Source organism: Arvicanthis niloticus, chromosome 4, assembly GCF_011762505.2.
Source record: "Arvicanthis niloticus isolate mArvNil1 chromosome 4, mArvNil1.pat.X, whole genome shotgun sequence".
Classification (NCBI taxonomy): domain Eukaryota; kingdom Metazoa; phylum Chordata; class Mammalia; order Rodentia; family Muridae; genus Arvicanthis; species Arvicanthis niloticus.
Window position 1 is genome coordinate 87,792,781 of NC_047661.1, and position 27,934 is coordinate 87,820,714.

At 43.0% G+C, this 27,934-nt stretch overlaps 1 protein-coding gene across 2 annotated transcripts in view; it reads right to left on the reverse strand.

Moving 5' to 3' along the window:
* Window positions 1-87: 87 nt before the first annotated feature.
* Window positions 88-27,934, reverse strand: part of Gpsm2 (G protein signaling modulator 2) — a 40,633-nt gene continuing 12,786 nt past the window's right edge. For both annotated transcript variants that reach the window (XM_034499459.2, XM_034499458.2), the window contains 13 exons: window positions 21,832-22,053; window positions 21,372-21,507; window positions 20,552-20,694; window positions 19,513-19,636; window positions 19,290-19,405; window positions 17,449-17,604; window positions 15,739-15,847; window positions 14,445-14,574; window positions 9,779-9,849; window positions 6,326-6,496; window positions 3,072-3,225; window positions 2,249-2,466; window positions 88-829 (listed from right to left, as the gene is read on the reverse strand). In XM_034499459.2, coding sequence (XP_034355350.1) covers window positions 605-829; window positions 2,249-2,466; window positions 3,072-3,225; window positions 6,326-6,496; window positions 9,779-9,849; window positions 14,445-14,574; window positions 15,739-15,847; window positions 17,449-17,604; window positions 19,290-19,405; window positions 19,513-19,636; window positions 20,552-20,694; window positions 21,372-21,507; window positions 21,832-22,052 — 1,974 coding nt within the window. In that variant the 5' untranslated portion in view covers window position 22,053 and the 3' untranslated portion in view covers window positions 88-604. The remainder of the gene's footprint in view (window positions 830-2,248; window positions 2,467-3,071; window positions 3,226-6,325; window positions 6,497-9,778; window positions 9,850-14,444; window positions 14,575-15,738; window positions 15,848-17,448; window positions 17,605-19,289; window positions 19,406-19,512; window positions 19,637-20,551; window positions 20,695-21,371; window positions 21,508-21,831; window positions 22,054-27,934) is intronic.

Consider the following 27,934-nt stretch of genomic DNA (forward strand, 5'->3'; position numbering starts at 1 on the left):
TTTCCTAATAGTAAGTCTCCTAAAAAGTAGGTCTCATGCTGTTATGTAATAGCTGTATTATGTAATAAAGGAGACAGATAACTCAAAGCATGCTAAAAGCAGTTTATTTCTCATCTCCCTCACTGGCTTTGCCTAAAAATATATCGAATATAGTTTTTTTAAACTAGAATTTTATGACTATTTTCATCTTTTTTACATAGAACATTTACATTATTTTCAATAAACAATGCAATCCACTATATTCATGGGTAGGTATAAAAAAAAAGTCATTGTCAATTAGATCCTTAAAAAATGACCTCAGTAAGAAAGGACTCAATTCTAATGTAGGATTCATTTAAATTCCTATTACACAAACCCTAGCCAAGGAATCTAATAAGTCACCCAAGCAAAATTTCAAGGTCAGTTAAGTTGATGAAGCACCTTACAGGACATTCTGCCCTGAAACATGTCTTTAGAAGAATATCAGTCCCCCTAGTACTCAACATTTACACCTAAAAACGCGGTGACTGCTACAGTGCCGTGTAAGATGAATTTCCTGCAGTGTCCCGAGGGAACCAGTCCTTTTCTTTAGTAGGAAATACCACACCATCTTGCGGTTTGCTAGTTATTTTCCTGAATGCTTAAATTCCAACAAAGCATTATTTTGCAAAAGTTCCTTTAGTCCAAACTCACTGTCTCTGTTTGGATCTCTCTGCAGCAGGACTCTCTGCTCATCCATTCTTTTAGCTTGAGAGCGTAAGATGAGGCTGAAGAAGTCTTCATCGGGGACAGTCGGCCCCTTTGTGGCAGCAGGCGGTGGAGCACATCTTTGATCATCTAACCGGGACCCCTAAAGATGGAGAGAAATTGAAACATTACGCTCAGAAAGGAAAATGCCAAGCTGTATCATCTGTTAGAAGTTAGACCCATAAGCATTTCTTTTGGCTTTTTTCAGAAACTTGCCTTCAGACCTAAAACTTCACAGCTGAGAATACAGTTAAGTATTAGGTAGAAATAAGCCTTGTAAGTGTACTACACTGCTACAACTGGTCACAAACCTGACACTAGAATGTCCAGGTATGACAGTTTCAAAATTAGAGTCTTACCTATCTATACAACACGTTTCTAGAACGGCCTAGGCCAGGAGCCAACAAATTATAACCAGCCTACGTATGAAGAAGCTGTTTGCACAAATGATTCAAAGAGCATCCCAGAAGGGTGTTCTAACTGTACAGAATAGATGTTCCCGTCACTGCCTGTCCTGATCACCCACCACCCTTCAACCTTTACTTCTTCACAGTACCACTGCCACTCTATCTCGTACTTGCACACTGTACACGCTTGCCCCTGTCTCTCCACTAAGATGCATGACTCTACAAAACCAAGAGCATCCTGACAATCCAAACAGTCCCTGTAACAAAGGCGTGTAGTGGTGTTCTGAATGACAGGCAAGTAAATAATGCCCGATCCTCAGTGAGCTCGGTGGGACAGTAGACCATGTGGGTTCAGAGTCCCCAAGACCCAGGCACCAACCTGAGATGGTAGGTGTGTCCCTCCTCCCGCCTACATTCCTGGCCTAGAACACGTGCCACACCTCACATAAGAAACGTGATCTGTGGACCTGTAGACCAAGACATAGTTTTCTATGCTAATGAGGTACCTAGAGACTCTGAGGGTTTACCCAATAAGCTTCCCTTCCTGGACATTCCTCCCTGAAAAAGGTATTTAATCTCTGGTCCACCCTTAGTATGCACCCATTTTCCACAATGAACAGTCAATAAACATGGATGAACATGGACTCTCTTTCACCAAGATCTGTTGTGAGGAGCACGGAGAAAGCCTTCGACTACCAAGCCACAGCCTAAGTCTCCTGTAGAAAGCCTCTGTGCTCCCAGACAGCCATCACTAAGTAAGGACCAGTGAACCAAGCTGGGGCTCCCATTTACATACACACACCTCCATCATCCTCGGCCCGCAGACCTCCAACTCTGTTCCCAACTCTTGGAGATCCAGCAGTGCCTGGATGTCCAGGAGTTTGGGAGCACCTGGTCCCAGCCAGCCTCTTCAGGCTGAGGACCCCTGGCTTTATTCCCGGCTTCTGTGCGGTTTTTCAGCAGTGACTGGACACCCAGGAGTCAGAGAACCCCAAGCTTTGGCCTCCCACATCCTAGGCTGTGCTTTCCCACCCCTTGAGTGATGTCTCGGTGCTTCCCTGAAGCCCAGCCCCAACGGCAGCCTATGCTACAGGATGGAATGGCTGTGTACTTACTTGACACTTTACAAGGATGTCAAAGAAGTCTTCATCAGGCTCTTTCTTGTCATTTGTCATTAGGCGCTCAAGTACAGATGGATTGTTACCTTTTGTCAGACGGAGCCCTGGCAAATTACTGAAACTGGCCCTCTGGTCATCCAGACGGCGGCTCTGTGAGCTAGCAAGAAGATCTAAAAACTCATCTGTGTTGGGGGATACCACAGAAACAGATGGTGCTGTGGACAGGAAAGAATAACACCTAAATGTTACAAAAATGCTGAAACACCTATTTACACACAACTTGTATGCACCCTGCCTTTCTCTCCTGCAGGGCACTGTTGTTTTGTGGCCTTCCCCAGCAGAGAGGGAAGGACGACTCCCAGGTGCTTCAGATTTATTTAGATCTTTCTCCTTTATCTAGTGCTCCCTGAGGTGTTGGGCTGGATTTCAGAATGTGAGTAAACAGTTGGTTTTTTTCCTTATATAATTTCATTTGTTTCCTTCCATGTTCTGGATGGGAATTACTTAGTGAAGTAAAAAGACTGGCCAATCTTAATCTACTTTAATATTCCTGTCTCAGTAACACATGCCAGGATTATGGGGTCTTTTACTATATTCCCTATTATGGAAACATAATGGGAACTCTTAAGAAATTACAGTACTAAAGATAACATTAAAATTGGGGAAAAGCATCACAGTTGTGCCTGTAATCCTTGCACTTGGGAGGGAAGCAAGAGGGTCAGGAGTTCTAAGCCAGCTTTGGTTACCTAATGAGCTAGCCTGGGCTATGCATGAGATAAATAAGATGAACCAAAATTGAAGGGGAGCAAAGATGGCTTACCTTTCATCAATTTGGGAGTAGCAGAGGCAGCTGCTGTGGATGCTGTGCGACAGTTCTCTTGTAAGTGGCACCTCTGGTCATCCATCCTGTTGCTTTGAAATCGCCTTAGTAAGTCAAAGAATCCTTCATCTCCAATCGTGTCGGAACTGATTTTCTAAAACAGAAAATCTAGTATGCTTAATTACTCCTCTTTATCCTCAGGCCATCCATGAACACCAAGATGTAGTTAAATATAAAAGGCAAAGGATACAGATTTTAAAAATTGGCCTTTTATTTTAAAAAAGAATTTAAGTGGCAATACTGGTAATAAAATGCTCCCATATCGATCCCATAAAAACTGTTTTTATTTATTTAACTTTTAATTCCTGTATTTCATAGACCAAAGAAATATATCTGAAGCTTGGCTTGGATACTCATAACTATAACCTTCTAGAATCAAAAATGAAGAATCCCAGGGGCTGGAGAGATGGTTCAGAAGTTAAGAGCAGTGGCTGTTTTTCCAGAGGTCCTGAGTTCAACTCCCAGCACCCACATGGTGGCTCACAACCATCTATAACTGTAGCCCATGGGATCCAATGACCTCTTCTGGTGTGCAAATGTACATCCATATACATACATAAATAAATCAATCTTAAAAGCCTAGCGGTGGTGGTGCACAGCTAAATCTCAGCACGTGGAGCAGGTGTATCTTGAGGCCAGCCTGGTCAACAGAGTGAGTTCCAGAACAGCCAAGGTTACTTTACCCAGAGAAACTCTGTCTCAAAAAAACAAACAAAAAACCCAACGAAACAAAAAATAAAAACAACAACAAAAAAGAAAAAAACAAGAACGCATCAGTCTTTGTAGGCCAAACACTGACGAGCCTTTTGAACTCTGGTGGCTCTACAGCTAGTTCCAAACACTCTGTACAGAAGCTGGCCCCTCGGGTGGATCTGAGCAGCAGAAACAAGAATGGAAGGCCAACTGAAGCATCTAGTCTACAAGTCTAGATAAGGGATTACGTATTAGAGGAAGACTTGGTAGAGGGAATGTTTTACAAGTGAGAAATTAAGATCTAAAGAACAAAAAACTCAAGTGTGGTTAACACAGGAAAGGCAATCCAGGAACACCCAGCCTTCTAGGTGGAGCCGGGGCAGGGCGTCCTACAAATGAGACAGGGAAGAGTACTTGACTCCAGATTTAAGCTGAGTCTCATGTTTGAAATGAAGTGCTTAAGCTATAGCCAAATATGTCATCACCAAGACCTTGCTCTAGGCACAAAAAGCCTGTAATGTGTAATTCTGAACATCAGAAACACAGCACACTGCTGGGCATGGTGGCCATACCTGCAATCCTAACCTGCCTGGTCTACAGTGAGTAAGACCTTGTTTCTAAACAGCCCCAAATGAAAAAACTACAGTAGGTTTCAAGAGTAGAGAGATTTCAGCTCCGTCAGGGAACTTGCTGAAGACGGCCCCGAGCCCCAGCTCTGCATCCCTGGACCGTCTGTCTACACTCAGCCCCGTAATTCTTTTATTAGCCAAAAAGCAGTGAAAAGACACTTCAAGGGGTATATAGTCATTAGTGAGATTTTGATTTAAAAAAACCCAAAACATTTTTTTTTTTTTTTTTTTTTTTTTTGAAAGCCCTTCCTTGACTGAAAATGGAATGTGGTGTTGAATGCTCTCAACTTGCTTTGATCCTGTTCATCAGGATAGACTAAAGCTAGGTCAGCTTAACAAGTTCTTCAGTAATGATCAGTGAGGCAATGGTGTCTTTATTGAGTAAGTTAAATTCAGCAAACTGAATTTTTTTTTTGTAACCTGAATAAAAGTAGCCCCCGTAAGCCCAGGGAGTGGCACTATTAGGAGGTGTGGCCTTAGTGGGGAAAGTTTTTCACTGGTGGTGGGCTTTGAGGTCTCAGATGCTCCAGCAAGGCCCAGTCTGTCTCTCTTCCTGCTGCCTGCCAATCCAGATGTCGAACTCTCAGCTACTTCTCCAGCACCGTATCTGCCTGCATGCTGCCATGCTTCCCACCATGATGATAATAATGAACCTGTAAGCCAGCCCCAATTAAATGTTTTCCTTTTTAAGAGTTTCCAGGGTCACGACACCTAGTCACAGCAATGGAAACCCTAAGATAAATTTCTTAATACAAAAATGGTTATGGCCAGGTGGTAGTGGTGTACCCCTTTAATCCCAGCACTTGGGAGGCAGAGAGAGGCAAGTGAAGCTTTGAGTCCAAGGCCAGCTTGGTCTAGACTGAGTTCCTGGACAGCCAAGGCTACACAGAGAAACCCTGACGTGGGGAGTGGGAACGGGAGTGGGGAAGAGGGTGAAGGTCTCAATAATAAGGTGAAATAACAGCTGATGCTATCATGGCTGTCCTCTGAGAGGTCCGACAAGCAGCTGGAAGAGTCAGATGAAGATATGTACACTCAACCATTGAACTGAAGAAGGGGACCCCTGTGGTTGAATTAGGGAGAGGCTGGAAGAAGCTGAGGAGGAGGACAACGCCATAGGAAGACCAGCAGTCTCAACTAACCTATACTACTGAGACCTCTCAGACACTGAGACGCCAACCACGCAGCACAGACCAGCTGATATGAGGCCCCTGAAACATATACAGCAGAGGGCTGCCGGGTCTGGCCTCAGTGAGAGAAGACACACCTAACCCTCAAAAGACTTGAGATCTCAGGCAGTGGGAAGCCTGGTGGGGTGGAGGAGACATCCTTTTGGAGACAGTGGGGAGGAGGAATGGGATGAGGAACTGTGGGAGGATGGACCAGGATGGGGTAATGACTGGATAATAATAATAATAATAATAATAATAATAATAATAGTAATAAAAAAAAGCTGATGCTACCAATTTTTTTTGTCTCTAAGATAGTGTCTGCTTAAAAATCCCTGAAGATAAAATCCGCTGGCTCCTGTTTCCACTAGATGACAGTGCTGTAACATGGCCTGATTCATTAAAAATACAATGCTGAATCTAAAGTCAGGTTTTTCTGGCTTCAAACATGAGTTAGTTGTACTAAGAAACAACAGTAAAATAAATAGTACTTTTGCAAACAGTGACTTAAAACAGTAATAATTACGTCCAAAACAAAAGAATGACTATTTACAAAATAGGCCCTAGCTGAGGAGCAGGAAGGCCTGAGAGAGACACAGTTTTTGACTTGTACATATGTTATTTGTTTACCAACAATTGAGTGAATACAAGGAAACTAAAGGATAACACTTGGGCGCTTGCAGTGCTCTGGACTGAAATGCACCTTCTGAGAATGTGGAGCACGGTGGTCGATGGAGTTGCTGGCGTCGTGGAGAACTTTAGTGCCACTTTTGTACTTTTTTCCCTTCAGTCTGTTGACAAACAGGAGCTTTGCAGATGGTTTGGCAATAAGAGGTTTCTGTTTAGCAAGAATTTCACTGTTCCAATTCGGTACCTATAGATTGTAAGTGGAAGCAAGACATGAAAAAAGCCACCTTCACAGCTACTCACTGATATTAGGAAGGGCAGTCACAGATCTTTGAGAGGCTTTTCTGTTGTTGCTGTTACTGTGTGTTCTTAGCTTCCTTTTTTTTTGTTTTTGGTTTTTTTTTGAGACAGGGTTTCTCTGTGTGTTTCTCCCTGGCTGTCCTGAAGCTCAATTTGTAGACCAAGCTAGCTTCGAACTCACAGAGATCCGCTCCCCTCTACCTCCCTACTGCCAGGATTGAAGACGTGTGCCGTCGTGCCCAGCTAGCCTCACAGTCTTAATGTATCCACTCAACATATTCAACATTGTGTATCAAATGTATACTGTGAAGGTTTTTATGAGTTAAAAACAAAAAAACCTGAAGTTTACTCAAATCCTTTAAAAATGTATTTTGAATGGTCAGAGAAGATAAAGTATTATTCTGGATGTGAATCAAATAAAAATCTGTTACAGCTAGAAACTTGTAACTTCTCAGTAGACAAACTGGGCAGACTGGGTTAAGTCAGGTTCAGTGACTGCTACTCAGGATCAGAGGCAGGAGTGCACATTCAACATCAACCTAGGCTATACAACCATACAGCCTTAAACCACAAAAGCCTGACTGAGCGACGCCAAGCCTGTGCAGTACATGCAGTAAACTACATTTGAGTTTGAACTCACCACGGAAGGTTCATGGCAACTATTATGTGTAACCATTGGGAACCATGTAACTCACGCTAATCAGGACACACACCAGCTCCATCAACACAGGAGAGTCCCCGGTGAGGTACAAACCAGCAGGCTAGTCCCTGCTCCAGGGCTGACAGGAGTGAGGCATAGAGCCAGCAAGTCAGGCACAGTCATAAGGGGATTACTTGCTAGAGGGAACTTTGTGGTCTTTTTGTTTGTTTGAGACAGGGTCTCTCTGTGTAGCTTCATGGTCTTCTGAGTGGAAAAAAATGGCCTAGATTTAAGGAAATTTTAAGAATATAAAACTATACCTCAAAATCCATTTTAATAAAATATAAAAAGTTCTAGTGAACCTGTGCCTTAAAAATGATGAGGGAAAGTTACTTCTAACCAAGAATTCTTTCTTTTGAAGAGATAAAGGAGAAGGAGACTTTCTTGGGAAGAAAGGGCTCAGCAGGAGTGGGAGGAGAAAGCAAGGATAATGGAGGGAGATGACACAAATTCACGGTCCACGTGCATGGCGTTATCAAAGAATAAAAACTACTCTTGTTCGGTTTTTGTTGGTGTTGGGGTGCGTGTATGCGTGTGTGAGTGTGTATGTATACTCAGGGTCTCAAGCACACTCTACCTACACACCTAAACCAAGAATCTAATAGTCAGCAAAATCTGATCAGTCAAATGAGAGAGCAGGAAAAGGCATCTTCACGTGTCTAATATGAGACATCAGAGCCTCTTTTCTCTGGCACTGTACCCATTTCCCCAGGAAGCACCTTACCCCAGCCTTCTGGTTCCTAATTTATACCTTAAGAATTATAAAATAACTAACTGTTAACTTTATACATGACTAATTCCTTCAGGTCCAGCAAGATGGTTCAGCAGATACGTGCGCTTGCTTGCTGTGCAAGCCTGAAGACCTGAGTCCTGAGTTTAATCCAGCATTAGGAGAGAGCTGACTCCTGAATGCTGTCCTCTGACATCCACCAAAGCTTGCAGCTTTGAGTCTCAGAAACACACACACACACACACACACACACACACACACAGAGAGAGAGAGAGAGAGAGAGAGAGAGAGAGAGAGAGAGAGAGAGAGAGAGAGAAGTGCATATCTGTAATCCCAGATTGGGATGGGGGTATGGTGTGGTGGGGTGGACACATGAGAATCAACAAGAATCTTGTGTGCCAGCTAGCTTGGGATATTCTGTGCAGAAGAGGGAAGGGAGGGAGGGAGGGAGGGAGGGAGGGAGGGAGGGAGGGAGGGAGGGAGGGAGGGGAGGGAAGAGCAGGGAAGAGACACTGTCTCAAAAAGCAAAGTGGGGGCTGAATATGGCTCGGTGGGGAAAGCTGTTTGCTGCCAAGGCTAATGACCCTGGAACCCACAGGATGGACAGAGAGCCAACTCCCACAAGGTGTCCTCCTATTTCTGCTTGTGAACCTCCTGGCACACATAAATGTTTTCTTTATTAAAGCTGGAAGAAGAGACTTGACTCCTTGAAGATGCTCTCTGACCTCCACACACATCTGGGGATGCACACACACATGTTCACACACACACCTGGGGATGTACACACACATGTTCACACACACACCTGGGGATGTACACACACATGTTCACACACACACCTGGGGATGTACACACACATGTTCACACACACACCTGGGGATGCACACACACATGTTCACACACACACACCTGGGGATGCACGCACACATGTTCACACACACACCTGGGGATGCACACACACATGTTCACACACACAACTGGGGATGCACGCACACATGTTCACACACACACACCTGGGATGCACGCACATATGTTCACACACACACACACACCTGGGATGCACACACACATGTTCACACACACACACACCTGGGATGCACACACACATGTTCACACACACACCTGGGGATGCACGCACACATGTTCACATATACACACTTGGGGATGCACACACACATGTTCACACACACACACACACACACACACACACCTGGGGATGCACACACACATGTTCACACACACACATCTGGGGATGCACACACACATGTTCACATATACACACTTGGGGATGCACACACACATGTTCACACACACACACACACACACACACACACCTGGGGATGCACACACACATGTTCACACACACACATCTGGGGATGCACACACACATGTTCACACACACAGCTTTGCAATCATGTTGCTATGCAGCTCAATGACAAGTATTGCTTTTGCTTTTAATCTACCTAGTATGCATTCAATTAAAACCCGTTTTTTAACAAGGGAAAATGTTCAGACAATTCAAGATAGCCTATAAAATATTTCTAGCCTATCCTAAATACTCTGCAGAAGCAGTAGCAGTAACATTTCTTATGTACTTTCCCAGAAATGCTACATGAATCTATAAAGTGTATATGCGTTTATCTTTATTGAGCACACGACAGCCTGCTGTTCTCTTTCCCTTGGCCTGGACTTTTTCTGGCTTTTTTTTAAAAGCAAGCTTTTAAGTGATACCCACAGAGGACAAGGCTCCAACGCTTTTACTTAACAGTTCCTGGAATGTGAAAGCTGAGACCACGAACCTTTTCTGGTGTTAACTTCATAAGTTCCATGTTCTCCATACTGTGTCTCCGTCCTAGTTTGGCGCCTGCACCTTTGTTAAAAAGAAAAAAAAAATTAACTCAAATAAACCAGGGAACCCTTCAGAATGCACAGCTGGCATCACTGCATGAGTCTATTCTAACATATGATTCACAAATCCACATGGAAGGAGCACTCACTTTTTGAAGAGTAATTATTTCCCACAGTTCATGAAAATAGTCCCTCTAAAATGCTTTGATGTCAGAAGACGCCTTTTGGTTGCAAAGTAACCACTGGTTACTCATATTTCCCCTTGATTTAGAAAAGGCATTTTATAATCACTGCTTTATATTATCCATGTAGCCTCAAAGAAACCCAAACATACTGTGGTCAGATTAAGGAAACTCATGGGAAAGCTGCAGGCCTTCAATTTTGAGGGAACTGAAAATAACTCCCTAGTTCTGCAGTTTTCTCTAAGCCTCCCATTTCCAGACAGGCTCACTGTCAGTCAGGACAAGTCAAATAAAAGCAGTTTCTCAAAAATGGCTTTTCAGTAAGATTGTTAATTACAGAGTTTCTATGACTGCAATCCTTTTAGAAAGTAAACAGTGTTTTTTCTAAAGATTTATATGTATGGGTGTCTTGTCTATATGCATGTCTGTACTACGTGCATGTCTGGTGCCCAAGGAGGCCAGAAAAGGGTGTATGGTTTCCCTGGAACTAGAGTTACAGATGGTTGTGAGCCACCTTTTGGGTACTGGAAACTGAACCCAGGTCCTCTATTAGAGCAGTCAGTGCTCTTAATCACGGAGCAATTTCTTCAGCCCCTAAGCAGTATTTTTTTAAAGGCATAATATAACTGGACATGGTGGTACATGACTGATGACAACCACTCACTCAGATGGCGGAGTCTGGAGGATCAAAATTCAAAGCCAGTCCGAGTGCATAGTGAGTTCAAGGCCCGACTGGGCTACACAGCAAGACCTTGTTAAAAACAAATAACAAAGCACCACCACCAACAAAAGGCAAAATATAAAGGATACCTGATGCCTACCACCCAGCTTTAAACTATGACCAGTATATAAATCTCTTTGTCAAGTCCACTCTATCTAAACCCATCTCTGTCATCCTATCATTTCTTCTCCAGTGCTAGAGATCCCAGACCTGGCCCTCACTAGGTAAGCGTCCGCAGCACAGCACAGGCCTTGTATCCTAAATATGTCTGATCCAATATTTCTTAACACAGCTATCTTCTTTGATTAAGTTTGGTATGATAAACCTTTCTCATCCTTTTACTTTCCGTCTTATAATATCTTAGATGTAACCTTGCATATTTGACAGCAGTGGGAAAGTGCAATAACAGAGCACGACGTCCATCAACAAGAGTGATGACTCCAGGGTCTGCAGTCACCCAAACAAAACTGCAGAGGCATCCGCACGCTCCATTAAAACCTGTCTGCTTCAAAAGAACTTTCCTGGATCTGTTTTGATTTGTTTGTTTTAAGGAGTTTTGAATCTACATTCATGAGTGAAGCTGGACTCTCAGTTCTTGTACTGTTTATTTATAATTTAGATTTGAAAAGATACATGTTTCTAAGGCTGGTGAAGTTTCTCAGTGATCTGTAAGATGCTGCAGTTATATAGATGGTCCCTGGCTTATGATACACTTTGAACTTTTTCACTTTAAATGATATAAAAATGATTCACTCAGCAGGAACTGTTTACTGAATTTGGATGTTAGCACAGGTAAATACAGCAGGGTATTCTCATGGTCTGGGCAGCTGTGAGTGGGAGGCAGCTTCCAGACACCAGAGAAGTCCACCTACACTCCACAGGCAGTGTGCTGTTTAGCTTTGGTGTTTGGTATGCCAGGCATGTTAAATATATTCTGACCAACTTAGAACAGGCTCATGTATAGCCTCATCAAGTGATAAGGGCATTGGGCAGATCTTACACTCATTTTACTTACACATGTATGCATTCATGTTTTCTAGGGAGAAGACTTTTGAGGGGCTAGATGGGTAGGTTATTTAAGACATGGTTTCTCTGTGTAGCCCTGGCTGTCCTGGAACTGTAGATCAGGCTAGCCTTGAAATTAGAGATCTGCCTGGCTCTGCCTCCAGAGTGCTGGGATTAAAGGCATACACCACCACCACCACCACCACCACCACCACCACCACCACCACCACCACCACCACCACCACCGGGCAAGGGAAGACTTTTAATTACTGACCTAATTTCTGTATGGTTTGTTAGGATTCTAGAAATTGGTACGTCCCTGGGTTTTGAAATAGATTGTCCTAAAATTATTCTGAGCTCTCCCCTGTTCAGTCTGCACATCCACTGCTATGTCCCTCCTCTCCCTTTCACCCTTTCTCTTTATAAAAAGAAGCTTGTTGTAGATTTGCTCACTTTTTTTTTACTGGATATTTTATTTATTCACATTTCAGATGTCATCCCCTTTCCCCATTTCCCCTCCCTAGAACCAACCCCCTATCTCACCCCCCTCCTTTTTGCTTTTATACCATTTTGATTACATGCAAGTATTAACGTCACTTCTAGGTTGAGGGACTAGTAATGCAGTAGATGCAAGTAGTCGAGAAACAAACAAGACAATAAACACAAATAGTCAAAGAACAAGCAAGGCAATAAACAAAATTCTGTGAACACTCCCGTGATCAATGTTTCTAAGGGCTTATCAGGATGACCAAAGTATCTGAGCCAATTTCCCTGTCCTAGTCCAAGGTCACTGCTCACCTTTTTAAGAACCAAGTTTTAACTGTGAGTTCAGGTAAGACGGTGTTGGGTGTCATGTCGGTCCTGGGAGTGGAACCTGGGTCCTCTGGAAAAGCGGCCGTGTTTTAACTGCTTAGCCTCTCACTGCCCTGAGAACTTCTCTACCATTCTAAAATGCTCTAACAAACACACTGACCTAGAGCCTGGAGCAGGAGGAAAAGATCTGCTCCAGGGATGGATGGTGACCAGCGAGGGAGGAGAAGGAAGAGCGAGAGAATCCGGGTATTGCAGATGTGCTGGATGGAGCATAAAGGAGAGCAGAGCTGTGAGTGGAGATCCAGCAGTGTGTATCCTGTCTCGTGGAAGAGGGGGCAGGCGGGACTGGCCAGCTAGAGGAACCACTGCAGACCTAGACAGGGGCTCTAACCATGGAGTCTCAGTGAACGGGAAGAAGGAAAGGAGACGCTAGCATGGGTCTGAAGTGAGAGGGGCTCATGAGGAGACATGTTTTAAGATGAGAATTCTTACAACATACTGATTTGCAAGTTAAACACAGAAAACTTCAGTTTATACAAAGCACAACTGCTATTTATTCCATATCCCTCATCTGAGATTCTTTTATGGAATGTTCTGTGAATGTCTTTTTTTTTTTTTTTTTTTTTTTTTTTTTTTTTTTGGTTTTTCGAGACAGGGTTTTTCTGTGTAGCCCTGGCTGTCCTGGCACTCACTCTGTAGACCAGGCTGGCCTCGAACTCAGAAATCTGCCTGCCTCTGCCTCCCAAGTGCTGGGATTAAAGGCGTGCACCACCACTGCCCAGCTTTCTGTGAGTATCTTAAGATTATCAGTAAGGATTTCTCATCATCACCTCTCCCAGTTTAAAGAAGAAATAGCCAATGACAAATAACTTTTTCCATTGGCTTTCAAATTTAAAACATTCTTGTTGATATTATTCAGACCAAGAATTTCATCCTTCTTTTTTTTTTTTAAATTTTGTGTATGAGTGTTTTGCCTGCTTATGTCTGTGCACCACTGTTGTACCTGGTGCCAAAGCAGGAGGGCATCAGATAGATCCTTTGGAACTGGAGTTACAGTTCTGAGCTGCCAAGTCAATGCTAGCACTTAAACTCAGGACCTCTGGAAAACCAGCCAGTGCTCCTAACCCTGAGCTATCTTTCCAGCCCTCGAGTGTGAATTAAAGCTTAGGAACCAAGGCATTTTTAAAAATCTTTCTTTCTTGTCTCTCTTTCCTTCCTTCCTTCCTTCTTTCTTTCCTTCCTTCCTTCCCTCTTTCCTTTCTTTCTTTCTTTTTTCCTTTCTTTCTTTCTTGTTGGGGTGTGCATCTAGGAGCTGGTCCTCTCCATCTACCATGTGGGTTCTGGGGCTTGGACCTGGATCACAGGGCTTGTTAGCAAGTGCTTTACCCACTGAGCCATGGAGCCAGAGTCAAGGTCTGAGCAGCTGATAGATACAGTAGATGATTTTCTGATTTAAAAAAAAAAAAAAAGATAACAATCCCAAGTTGTTTTACCAGAAGTGAAATGGGAGAGGGGGCTTACTAAAAACCAGATATAACTATTTGAAATAAAAAAGGTAGACAAAAGGTTTTAGTTCTAGCATCTTCATATTTATACACTTCTGAATTACTCTACAAATTAATTTTATAGCATTTGAATATATTTTTTAACCAAAGTAAATAATTATACCTTCAGTATTCCTGTGTTCTCAGTAAGAACTATAAAATGCTATTTTCTATATGCTGACAGCTGAACTGAACTGTAAAACCAAGAAGGGCGGGAAAAGTTACACTCTGTCACACATGCACTCCACGAACAATCGACATGCTTCCTAGCAACTTAAAAGATCCTTTTTTTTTTCTGAATGTAAAGTAAACCGTAAGCATGGAGAAGTGTGGTTTTCACGCTGCTACCTACCATGTAAGTTGCCATCAATCTCAATGTTCTCAGACATCATGGAATTATTTGTGCTGTAGCTCAGACCAAGAACCATCTGCAGATCTGAGAGGTTCAGGCGTGCAGTCAGTTCACCACTTTTGTCTCCAACCTGTAATCACAATCGTTTTCTACATCAGAGTGACATCAGTTCACCGTGCATATGTCTGTATGCATGTATACATACATACATACATACATACATACATACATACATAACCAATTCCCAAGGTGTCTATGACCATTCCCTTTTCATCTCTGAGGGACATGAAGCTCAGGAAAGGTATCTAAGCCCAAATACCCATCAGGTGTAACAAGAGCCAGTCGTCCTTGGTTTGAAATGATTTTCCTTTTAAAAACTATGATATTTCTCTACATAGAAACGAGGGTAGGGGGCCAGGTGGTGGTGGCGCACGCCTTTCATCCCAGCACTTGGGAGGCAGAGGCAGGCGGATTTCTGAGTTCGAGGCCAGCCTGGTCTACAGAGTGAGTGCCAGGACAGCCAGAGCTACACAGAGAAACGCTGTCTCGAAAAACCAAAAAAAAAAAAAAAAAAAAAAAAAAAGAAAAGAAAAAGAAAAAAAGAAAAAAGAAAGAAACGAGGGTAGGAAGAGTACTCTGGGAACATCCTACTCTTATGTAGCTCGGCTCACCGTACTGTCCTTCTAGATCAAGGCAATAATACAGTCATCTATCTATCTATCCACACAGCTCTATGAACACTGGGAAAATACCCTATCCCATTACTGACTTGTAAATTCTAACAGGATACACAGTGTAGCCGGATACTTATTCTGCTACATTGTATTTGCAGTGGAACTCACTGATTAGGCAGTAGAAGAAGAGGAGGAGCTGGGAGAAGAGAGGAAGGGGAGGGGAGAAAGAGAGGAAGGGGAAGAAGGAGGCTAGCAGCCATGGAGAACCACGGATGGGTCGAAAGCTGTCCTGGGTAGCAACTTCTATCAAAGGTTAGATATTGAGTAACAACTCTAATTGTGTGGGCATCTTGTTAATTGAGCATTTCTAAATATTTAAATCCTTTAGATAATCATTAAGCTTTAAGAGTCTCATTTCTACTGGGTGCCGCGAGGACGGCAGATATTGTCTGGGGTTCAGCTGAGCTTTGTGGATGCAGCGTGGGGGATTGGCAGAGCCATCTAGCTAGCTGGAGGTCCAGTCAGAGCCGAGGAGCGGCAGGAACATGGCGGCTGCCCAGAGACAAGAGTCATTTTTCTAAATATCCCCCTACAACACGGCAATTCCTTTTGTTTCATACCTCTCTTGAAATTTCCAAGTGCTTTTCAGCAAAATGCATTGCTTGGTCATGATTTCCAAGAGCTGTGTATGCGTTTCCTAAACTCCAACATGCTCTTCCTTCACCAATCCTAAAACAGAATTCAAAATTAACATGGAGTTATCCAAAAAGAGGTTCTTAGAGAGAAAATAAAGCAACCTAGCAATAATTAAAGGTATAAAGCAAGCTTTGGGTTTACTTCACCTCTCAGTTATAGCAATGAGGACTCTAGACAGAGACATGAAAATACTGATTCCAAATACAAAGTCAAATATTAAAACATGGAAAGATCCTTTAAAAATACACAGTGGCCAGACCTTTAATCTCAGCACTCAGGAGGCAGAAGCTGGCAGATCTCTGAGTTTGAGGCTAGCCTGGTCTACATAGTGAGTTCTAGAACATCCAGGGCTACACAGTGAGATCTGTCTCATAACAACAACAACAACAACGACACATCACACACACACACACACACACACACACACATTGCATCATGAAACAACAAATCTCAGGGAGAGGACTTGTCTCCTAACCACATTATCTTTTTATTACAGTCTTATCGGTAAGCACTTGGTGTATCTGAACCCAGGAATGGGGTTAGGAGTATTTAGCAAAACTCCCTCCTCTACATCTTCATGTAGTCTATTTTATTTTGAATAACTACACTGAAAAGTTCTTTCACATAGTGAGGTAAAACAGTTCCATAGATATTGTTTCCCATATAGAGAAAAGCAATAAAAATAAGTAAGTAAAAATCAAAACAATCGAATTAGTCACCAACACTCAACAGGCAGAGTCTATGTGTGGGAAGTGGCTCTGCTCTCGCCATTACAAGGTAGCACTTGGCATAGGCATTGCTTGAGAGAAAAGACAACTCCATCTATGGAGTTGTATGCGCTGAGAGGTGTGGTTACCGGATCACCCCACCTTGTGTCATTGAGAATGGCCAACCACCAGTGACTTCGTGGCAGCTGCTGATAGGATTAAGGCAATGCTTATAAGGGGCTGCGGGAGCTGGAGAAGGAGAAAAGGGAGAGAAGAAGGTCGCTGTACAGGGAGAGCTGAATAAACCGCTTGAAGAAGAACACGGTTGCCGTTGCCTTATTCCGCTGGTCAGACGTGGGTAGCGACATCTATCTCTTTCACAGGACTTCTAACTTCTATGGAGGACCTGTGTCCCCACAGGCGACACTCTGCTGGAGCTGAGCAGCGGCATCCCTGGACCTCAGCATCATCTGAGTTCTCTGCAGTGCCTACACTGAGCTACACAGGACAACTTCTGGGAAGGCAGCTAAGCTTGTAACCTAGTCACTCATTCATGCTCAAAGTCCTAGGCATCCCCAGTAATCCTCGACCATAGGGTGGCCCTTGAGACAGTAACATGAGGGGCAGGAGAGATGACTCAGCAGTCAAAAGTCTTCTTCCAGAGGACCTGGGTTCAATTCCCAGCACCTACATGGCAGCTCACAACTGTCTGTTCCAGTGTATCCAACACCTTCACACAGACATACATGCAATCAAATCACCAATGTACATAAAACAAAAATAAGTAATTAAAAAAAAAAGAGTAATGTATAGCAGAGACTCATCAACCAGGACACTCCTTCTTAGGAGTTAGTTAACAAATGGAAAGAACCAGAGGGAAAGGCGGAATTCATCAGTGTCTGCATTTCCCAGCAGTGCAGAACTCACCGATCCTTGAGTTCCTGAGCGATTGCTAAGTGCTTTAGGTGGTAGTCGATGGCTTTCTCGTAGTCCTGAAGCAAAGTGTATGTATTCCCAAGACTGTAGCAAGACTGAGCTTCCACGGCTCGGTCTTTAAGCTGCCGTGCCAGCAGCAGTGTCTTCCTGAAACCAATTTACATAATATTAACATTTTCTATTTCTGTTGCTTTTTGCTGCCTTTTAAATAAGTCTGTCTGAGGGTCCAATGTATTTTCTATTACTTTAGGAAAAGTGAAAAGATGTTTTAAGGTAAAAAAAAAAAAAAAAACCCAAACAAACTAGGAATTAGACTTTGAGTCCTAACAATTCACTAAAATACAAGAGTCCTGAGCATGAGATCAAAGCCTCAGTACTTCAAATATTTAGAAGATCTCTCCCCTCTGGCTATCAATAACTTAGATGTGTTCATGTGTTTCACAGGGAGTGACTATCAGATACCCTGCATATCAGATATTTACTTTATGATTTGTAACAGTAGCAAGATTATTTATAAAGTAGCAACAAAATTCTTTTATGGTTGGGGGTCACTACAACATGAAGACCTGTATTAAAGGATCACAGCATTAGGAAGGCTGAGAACCACTCAGCTAATCAATAATCAACCAATAAATGTTAACCGTAGGCAGATATTTAAAGACAGTCAGCATCTTTAATGTTTTAGATGGTCCAAAACAACTTTAGCTTTTTCTTTTCTCTTTATTTGAGACAGGTCCCACTGTGTACCTCAGACTGGTCTGAGAGTCACTTTGTAGATCAGGTTAGCATCAAGTTCAGAGTGATGCACCTGCCTATACCGCTTAAGGGCATGTGTCAGATTTTTCTTTTTTTAAAGTAACAAAAAATAAAGAAAGTTTACTAAAGAAAGGCACTCCCAAGAATGGGACTGGATTATTGGTCTGGGAAAGGCACACATCAGAAAGCTAGGATTGTTTTGTTGTTGTTGTCATCCGAATTCTGTCACATGGGACTCTAAAGCTTCAACACAAATCAACCCAGTGCTTTTGGTTCAGTCTGAATGAGTGTTCAAACCCCACTAAGCAGAGAAAACCCTGAACCAACCAGAAGGTGCAGGGCAACAACTGGAAGCAGGTTAAACCTTGCTACCCTGCTGCGAGGCCAGAGGGACGCTGACACAGAAGCACAGGCTAGCCATGAACAGCACCTTCACTTTGGAGACAGTCAACGCTGGCAGAAAGGTAAACGCTGGCTGGGGCAGTAGAGAAAAACTCAGTGATCGTCAGTGAACACTAAGACCTATGTTTTCTGGAAACTTTTACCTTCAGACAAGTTGGCCTCTTGCACAACTCATAATTGAGTGAGATAAAGCATGCACACCATACATGCTTAACAGGCTTATAAACGACTTGAGAAGTTTAGAACTTTAAACAAAAAGTTTTAGAGATAAAAATAAACATAACAGAAGTCACACAGCTGCCTCCAAGTATCAGGTGAAAGCCCACAGGTGACGGTGTGTGCCTGCAGTCACAACACTAAGGAGACAGAAACAGGACTGCCAATTCAAGGCCACCAGGCGAGACTCTCAGAAAATGATAAAGTGGGGTCACAAAGTTTCTTGAGTACTGTGTACCAGGTACTAGGTGCTGAGTTCCTGACACATCCTTCCGCCCAGTTCTCACAGTCCCAAATCCAGGTCCTGATGCAGGGAGACAAGGAGACAGGCATGGGCACTTCGGCCCTGACCCCTGACACACATCATCAAAAACAGGTTTCAGCTCCAAAGCCAATGTGATTTTACAGAATGCATAATTACTCATTTGACATTTATCCACAAAAAAAATCTGACTAACTTGTAGTATTCGGAAGCAGTTTCGAATTCACCCAGGAATATGTATGCATTTCCGAGGTTGCTGTAAGCTCTTCTCTCAGCCGCCTTATCTCCGAACTCTTTTGCAATCAGGAGACGCTGGAAGAGAAAACTTTTATCAGAAATACAATAAAACTTAAGACCGTCCAGTCACAGCCCTCACCCGTTATGAAGGAGATGACCAGGGTCCGAGGCCTTCTGTTTACCTGCTCGTGAGCTATGACCGCATCCCTGAAGTTGCCAAGGAGGTAGTGTGTGTTGCCAAGGTTCCCAAAGGCTCGTCCCTGGGCTGCTCGGTCACCTAGAGCAGTTACTAACGACAGGTTTTCCCTTAGTGATGACAAAAGGTGGTGAGAATGTAAGTTTAGGAGAAGTCCTTAGCTCATTTACAGGCAGTTTGTTCTTTTCATAGCTGAGGATTTAAGGCCAGGGCCCATGTGTGCTAGGCAAGCACTGGCCTCTAGCTGTAATTCCAGCCCCAGAGTGAGTGCCACTTATCAGAAAACAGTACATTTACATAAAATGTGCAATGGCTTAAAGGTACATTCTGAGGCAGGGCAGTTGTGAAATGGCTGGAATGCTGTATTTGCTAAAACATTCACTGTAGATCTTTCCTGAGAGTCATCAAGAGATGATCTTGAAGCCTTACAGCTAAGCAAGTCTATGAGGTTGTACTGGTCAAACACTAAATTTACCCCAAATAAATTCAAGCACTGATATTTCTTGCTTTCACCACCAAGGGGCACTGGTCTGCAGTTGAAGGGAAACTGCAGATTTCTAGCACTGATAACACTTAAATAACTGTTTCTAGTCTTCATATTAGCCTTTTTTTCCCCCAGCAATTGGTTTTGTTTGAGATGGGGGTCACAATATGTTGTCCTAGAATTCAGAATGTAGACCAGGCTACTTTCAAACAGGGAGGAGAGGCATGTGCTACCCCAGCCAGTTAATTAGCTCACAATTTTTCTTTCTTTCTTTCTTTTCTTTTCTTTTTTTTTTTTTTTTGGTTTTTCGAGACAGGGTTTCTCTGTGTAGTCCCGGCTGCCCTGGAACTCACTCTGTAGACCAGGCTGGCCTCGAACTCAGAAATCCGCCTGCCTCTGCCTCCCAAGTGCTGGGATGAAAGGCATGCGCCACCACCGCCCGGCCTCACAATTTTTCTATCTTTCACAAACTCGTAAATCTGCTGAGTAAGAAGCACCCAGTAAGCTCCTGGGCCCACAGGCCCACGCTGTCTGTACTCACTCATAGAGGTCCACGGCTGCCTGCAGGGCATTCCTCACTTCTTCTGGAAACTCTCCTACCTCCTGTGGACCCGGGCAACCAAAGCTTTTCCCTTTGGCGTGATATACATTTCCAAGATTGTAGAGCGCTCTTGCTTCTCCCACCTAGATGGAGACATCAACAAAGCTGACATCTGAAGTCAGAGGCCGGGGGTACACTGCTTATTCCGTGTAGCGACTTAATGTGCTATACCCATACGTGTGCAAGACGTGTGCAAGATGTGTGCGGGTGGTGCACGTCCTGCAGCAGCTGTGGAGATCAGAGTGTTCCCCTTCCAGCCTTCTGCAGGTTCCAGGGAATGAAGCAAGATCAACAGGCTTGCACAGCAAGTGTCCTTACCCACTGAGCCATCTCACCAGCCCCCATGTGTCAATACTATGGTCAAGGAAAGGACGGGTCCCCAGTGCCCATCCACAGAAAGTCAAACATGTGATTTCACACCTAAAGAAGGATCTTTTGCTATTTGCTTTTTCTATTTTTTTTTTTTTTTTCCATTAAACTTGGGCAGAGTCACACAGGGAAAGCGGGATTCGAACTGGGAGAGACAGAGCAGAGGGCATGGGCTCGCCCTCTGCAGGTGGCTACCTTAGGCCACCACTGGCTTGCTGCTATTTGCTTTAAAAAAAAAAAAAAAAAAAAAAAAAAAAAAAAAGCAAACCTTTTTTTTCTCTTTGACTTTTGTGTATGAACATCTTCCTTTGTAAACAAACCATGGAAGCAGTGTTAGAACACAAAGTCACTTCAGTGAAGCCAGTGTCATTTGTTCTGCCATCTTTATTACCTTGTCATTAAGTTCTCTGGAGATATCCAGGTGTCGCTGGCAACACACTATTGCCTCATCAAAATTTCCAAGGACCTTTAAGGTGTTTCCAAGATTGCCACTGGCTTTAGCTTCCCCGAGTTGGTCTCCAATAGTCCTGGGAAATAAATTTGAAAAACAAATGATGTTAAAACCATTTTTAAAACTTAAAGAGACAAAGAAGTAAAAGACCAGCAACCCAAGATAAAATGCATTCATCTTTGAACCTATTTTAAATATAAAATTGAAACAGCTTTCTCTAGTTAATTTTCAAGCATTTAATTAAACTCTAAGGCTGACCCATTACTATTCTGCCTAAAAGTGAGTTTTCAAAAGCAGTATCATTAATTAGAAAACTTCAAATATACTGTTGTTTTTTTAGGTGAATGGAAGGTTTTGCTTTAAGAGTGAACTTAGACAGAATATAAAAGGCTGGAATTACCTTGCAAGAGTTAAGTCATGGTGGTGGTATTCTAGTGCTTTGGCATAGTCATGTAAGTAGAAGTAAGCGTTGCCCAGCTGGCTGTAAATAGCACTGAGTGTTTTGAGGTCTTCAGTTCCAACTTGAACTGCGGCTTCAAAAAATGACACGCCAGCACGGCAGTCCCCTGATTTACACAGACGTTCTCCTTCCAAGGCCAGCTCAAGGCAAGAAGCTTCCATTCTGCAAAATTACGTAGGACAGACACATTACAACTCCATCAGTGATTTTAATTCCCAATAATATAATCAATGTGGATTTTGTGGCTACTCCTGATTAAACCAATGCTTAGCTGAATTACTGACAAAAGAGTAAACTTAACTGTAGCAACAGCTAATGTGCCTACTCAGATTTCTGAGCCTCAGAGGTCTCTTCAATTGAGTCCCTAAATATCTTACATAGAGTTTGTTCTAACTGGCCTGTGTAGAGTAACCCACTTTACTAGTGAGGCTATGTAAACCACCCATCCATCATTCCATCTACCTGCCCCAGTCTCTTCCACCACACAGACACACACAGACACACACAGACACACACACAGACACATACACACACCCCTCACTTTTTCTATTTTTTACCTGCACACAAGCAATTACAGTCTAGAAGAATAAAGGAACCAAATATCTAGATTCACCAGAGAACTAATGGTCAAGAAGCATCCCGAAGCCAATAACTGGGGTGGAGATGGAGGGCTTAGCTGGTACAACAGGGGGTGGAGAGCTTAGCTGGTAACAGCACCTGCCTTGCGAGCATAAGGACCATATTTAATTCCCCAGATCCATATAAAAATGCCAGGTGTGGCTGATGCTTGTCACCCCAGCACTGGAGAGGCAATGGTCCACAGGCTTGCTGGCCAGCCAGTCTCATCCAGGTGGGACCTTCAGAGCAATGAGAAACTGTCATAGGAGATGTATGGTCTTCCTAAGAACAACATACCAGGCTGTCCTTAGGGTCATGCACTAAAATGGGTTTGTAAAAGTAGACAATAAATTTGATGCAGCTAGAAAAACTAAGGACTCAGGTCAACTTCAAAGCTGACTCTGGATTTACAATAGGAGACTTGCCCCGTAATCTGTAATAGGTAATGTTCAACTTTATACTCCAGTGTTTTAACAATTCTAAAGACCTAGGCAATGTCTAGTGCTTGTTCTACAACAGTAACGTTGCCTTCGACACATGAGCTTATAAAGGCAATCAAGTCAATATATTCAAGGCTCTGACATCTTGTTTCAATATTAGATGAAACCAATTAGACATAGGAAGAACTAAGTACCTGGGAAGATAAAATCAGTCCAATCAGGAATGTAGCCAGCTATATTCTTAGTTTACTTATTCTCTCATCACAGTGCCACACAGGTACATGACACACTCAGGCCCATATCCTCTGCCCACACTGCCCCGCCGTTCTTCCTCCCAACAAGCAGTCGTTCTAGCTTCATGGGCTTGGGGGGTGTTGCTGCCCCACTGAACTTAGAGTTGCTTGAAAGGGCATAAGTAGGGCTTGAACTACACTTACCGGTGGCTACACTGGGAATGTGACTCCTGTCTCCCAGCAACTGTTAACTGCCTACAGCTCTTCAGGAAGAGGTGGGGTCTCAGGAGCCCCTCCCCAGTCCATGATGGAATGTTGATGCCGGGGCCCAGTCTAGTGCAGGTATTTAGTCAGCTATACTTGTAGATTTTTTCCCTCATTCTTTTCTTTGTCTTGAGTCAGCCTCACTATGTAGCCTATGTTGGCCTTAAACTGGAGATTCTCCTGCCTCAGTCTTCAGAGTGCTAGAATCACAGGCATGCACCACCACAAACAATTATTTACATTTCTTTATATGCAGGTTTGAAATGAATAAAGCTTATTCTTGTCTTTCATGACTGAAAACTTCTCTTTACAAGAAAGGTGCTAGATGAGGCATGTGAACCTGTTGTGTTTGTCTAATACTGAAACCAATGAACGTCTAAGAATTATCAGAGGGAACCATCTGAAAAAGAGAAAGTGTGTGTGTATGTGTGTGTATACTCTCTCTCTCTCTCTCTCTCTCTCTATATATATATATATATATATATATAATATATATGTGTGTGTGTGTATGTGTGTGTGTGTGTATATATATATATATATATATATATATATATATATATATATATCTCCTTCCTACTAAAACTTTAACCAAATATTCTAATTGTGTAAAACACATATCAAGCATTTTCCCTTCCAGGAACAGAACTTAAGAATTCATTTCCAGACTTTCCCAGGATGTCTATCAAGGAGATTCAGAGCACTAAAATACTGCTACTAAATGTCCATCAGGAGAGAACTGGTCAAAGGAACTACAACATGACTGGACAGATGCTCTGTGGTTAAGAGCACTGGATGCTCTTCTAGAGGATTTGGGTTCGATTCCCAGCAACTACCTGGTGGCTCATAACTATCTGTAACTCCAGTCCCTGGGAATCAGACACCCTCTTTTTGGCCTGGGCACATGGTACTCAGAAATACCAGCATACAGAACACCCCCACACATAAAATGAATGAATGAATGAATGAATGAATAAATGAATAAATAAATAAATAAATAAATAAATAAAATGCCACCATACATACATGGCACATGATTTCAAAAGAAGAGAGAGCAGGGAAACAGTCACAGAGAGAGCAGTACCCTCAATTCAGAGTGACTGGTTTACACAGGACATCAGAGACAAACACATTTATTCATATGGAAGGCATTTACAAATGAGAGCTATGTGTTTGCCTACATCCATATAAAGCAAATGCCGTATAAAACAAACATCCATATAAAGTGTCATTAGTACAAATACATAACCTTCTGGATTTGCATGTTTACTTATACAACATGATACCATCAATCCAAATGACATGATACTCAACAAAATTTAGCTGTAGACAAAATGATAACATAAGAGTTACACATTTTGAGAGACAACACTGGCTGCCAGAAGTCCAGATTAGTGCCTAGTCCAACTGTCCTAGAGGCTTCTACCAGCAGCTGCTGGGAGCAGATGCAGAGGCCCACAGCCAATCATTAGGCAGAGAGAGCCCAAACTGGAGATCTCAATCGATTGGGTCCCTCCCCTTGGAGCCCAGAGAACCCTGTGGCAGAGTGGGAGCGGTAGAAGCCAGAGGGCTTGAGGACATCAGGAGAATCAACTAAGAATCAACTAAGTGGGGCTCATAGGGGCTCAGAGATTGAAGTGGAAATCACAAAACCTGTGTGGGTCTGTGCTGTGTCCTCTGCATGTGTTATGGTTGTTTAGCTTGTGGTTTTGTGGGACTCCTAAGAGTGGGCGTTCAGGTGTCTCTGACTCTTTGACCTCCTCTTGGGAATCTTTTCCTCCTACTGCTTGCCTCACCCAGCCTTGTATGATGGTATGTGCCTAGTTGTATTGTATCTTGTATCTCTGTGAGGCCCGTTCTGTTCTGAGAGAGCATGAAGGAGTGGATCTTGGGGAGAGGAGGGGTGAAGTTGGGGGAGAATAGGGGAGTGGAGGGAGGAGAAACTGCAGTCAAGATGTATTGAAAACAAAACAAAAAATATTAAAAAAAAAAAAAAGACTTACACATTTGTTTGTGCATGCATGTGTGGGTGTGCTTACCTATGTGTAAAGTTGGGAGGTCAGAGACTGAAGTCAGTGTTTTCTCCATCACTCTCCACTTTACTTTGAGACAGTCTGCCCCTAAACCTAGAGCTCACCACGCTATACTGTCCCGCCAGTGAGTGACTCACCTGTGTCTGCTCCTCCAGTATTGAGGTGACACACATGTGCTATCATACCCAGCTGCTACATGGGTGCTGGAGACCTGAACTCAGGCCTCATGGTGTAACCCACTTTACTCACTGCCTGTAGGCCCAAGGTACATACACCAGAAACCATAATAGTCATTTGGAACCCTGCTGGCTTCACTGTCCTCTGAGATCATGAGAATGTTCATTGGAAATCCTGTTATTATAGTAGCTAATGTCTGAAATAAAACTCCAAACTCTCTAGGGGATTGTTAAAGCAGAGACATACTATGACTCTTATATATTATGAGGAAACAAGCTAGTATTAAAACCCCCAAATCCAATCAAATGTTTGTAACTGCAAAACACAGCAAATTAAGCTTCTACACTTTCAGAAGGGCAATAAATAATGACAACACTTCTTAACCTGTCTGTCACTTTGAGAGTCACAGAGTCACCTCATTTGTCTACCAGTGGGGTTGAAAACAAGGACACGTTTTCAACAAGGTGTAGAGACAGACTAGAGCAATACCTCTCCACAAAGCTTCTTCAGTCTTTCCTGGTAGTGGCCTGTCTTGATGTATAATCCAAGCACTACTTTGAAAAAATGTAAGCAGACCTATCATTTGTGATGGTCTGCATCAATTATCAGCTTGACAGGATTGCCCTGGACAGAGCTTCTGAACACATCTGTGAAGGTTGTGTACTAACTGAGGCAGACTCATGCTGACCGGGGTGGGGTGAGTGTGGGGTGGGGGTGGGGCAGGGCCTCTCACAGGCTGGGATCCTGAACTGAATAAAAGGAGGAAGGGATCTCAATCGGAATCACTGCTCTCTACTTCCTGAGTATGGGCAGAAGGCAATCACTGCCTCGTGCTCAGGCCAAGCCTTCTCTGCCATGCTGGACTGTGCCCTCAAACTGTGAGCCAAAATAAACCCTCCCTGTGCCAAGTTTTGGTCAGGCATTTTGTGACAGTATTCAGAAACTAATTAATACAAATGGATCAAACACTTCAGGTGTAATTCCTCCCTTGTGTTATTTTGACTTCTCAACTTTTATTTTCTCACTTCTACATTTAGTATCTACGTTACCTCCTTAATTCTAATTTCTTACATTCATATTAGATCAGTCAAAGCAAAAGAGGATAAAAATATCTAATAATACAGATTATGTTCAAATATGACTCCTTAAAAGGATTCCACAGTTTCCCAGGATAGATGTTGGGAGTAAAGACTTAGGACCCAAATAGAAGTACTGTCTACTACCTCCTCCTGCGTGTGTGTGTGTGTGTGTGTGTGTGTGTGTGTGTGTGTATGCCCAAAGAGGCCAGAAAAGAGCAACGGATCCCTTGCAGCCGGACGGGTTTACACGGTTGTGAACCTGACATGAGTGCTAGGATCAAACTTGGGTCCTCTGTGAGAAGAGAAAGTGTTCTTAATTGCTGAGCCATCTCTCCAGCTTGTGGTTTACTCTTTTTACTTGAATGTAATAGTGTTACTTTTATAATACCAAAATATAATACCAAAATATTGAAGTGGTTATTATTTATGTGACAAAGATGAACAAAGGCCCCAAAGAAATACAAAACCACAAAAGCTAGTGTAATGAATATAACATATCCATCTTTCAACTTCACAGTTACCAATACAATCAATGTTTCATCTCTACTCCTAAGCTCATTCCAACCCCAGATTATCTTGAAGTATGTGTGTAATTTCATTAATAAATATTTAATGTGCATTACTAAAATTATTTTGAATATCATTAACGACTTGGAAGAAAGAGGTAGGGTTAGGATGAAGCCAGGGATGTGTTTGGTGTATTTTTACTACAGATGGTTACAAGTCTTTCCTTGGTGAAGTCCCATAGCAATGTGCAACCAGGTGGGATCCGTGATGGAAAAAGAACAAAACTAAGATCATCCTCAGGCAGGGGTCCAATCCTTTCCGACTTATCTACAGTTCTTATACTGCATCCGAGGATGTAACACTCTTCACAACGATCAGACAGATAAACGTCCCTGGTTCATCTGATAGTTAAGTCCAACCACGGTTCAACAGGCAAACAAGTGCTAAGCAACTGGCTGCCCTGAGGCACTGACAACTAAAGAAATAAGGAAAAGGTGAAGGTGGAAAGACATCCAGACAGGAGAATGCACAGGCCACAATGTGAGCAAACTAAGGAGCTTAGAAAAGGTTCCTATCTGCAGTCTTTGGGCTGAATCTTTTAGACATTGAGTAGAATTAGCTATGCCAAGAAAGCAGGAAGGGGATTCAGGTCACCATGCACAGTGTAAGCAACAGCACTGAGACAGGGAGCAGCA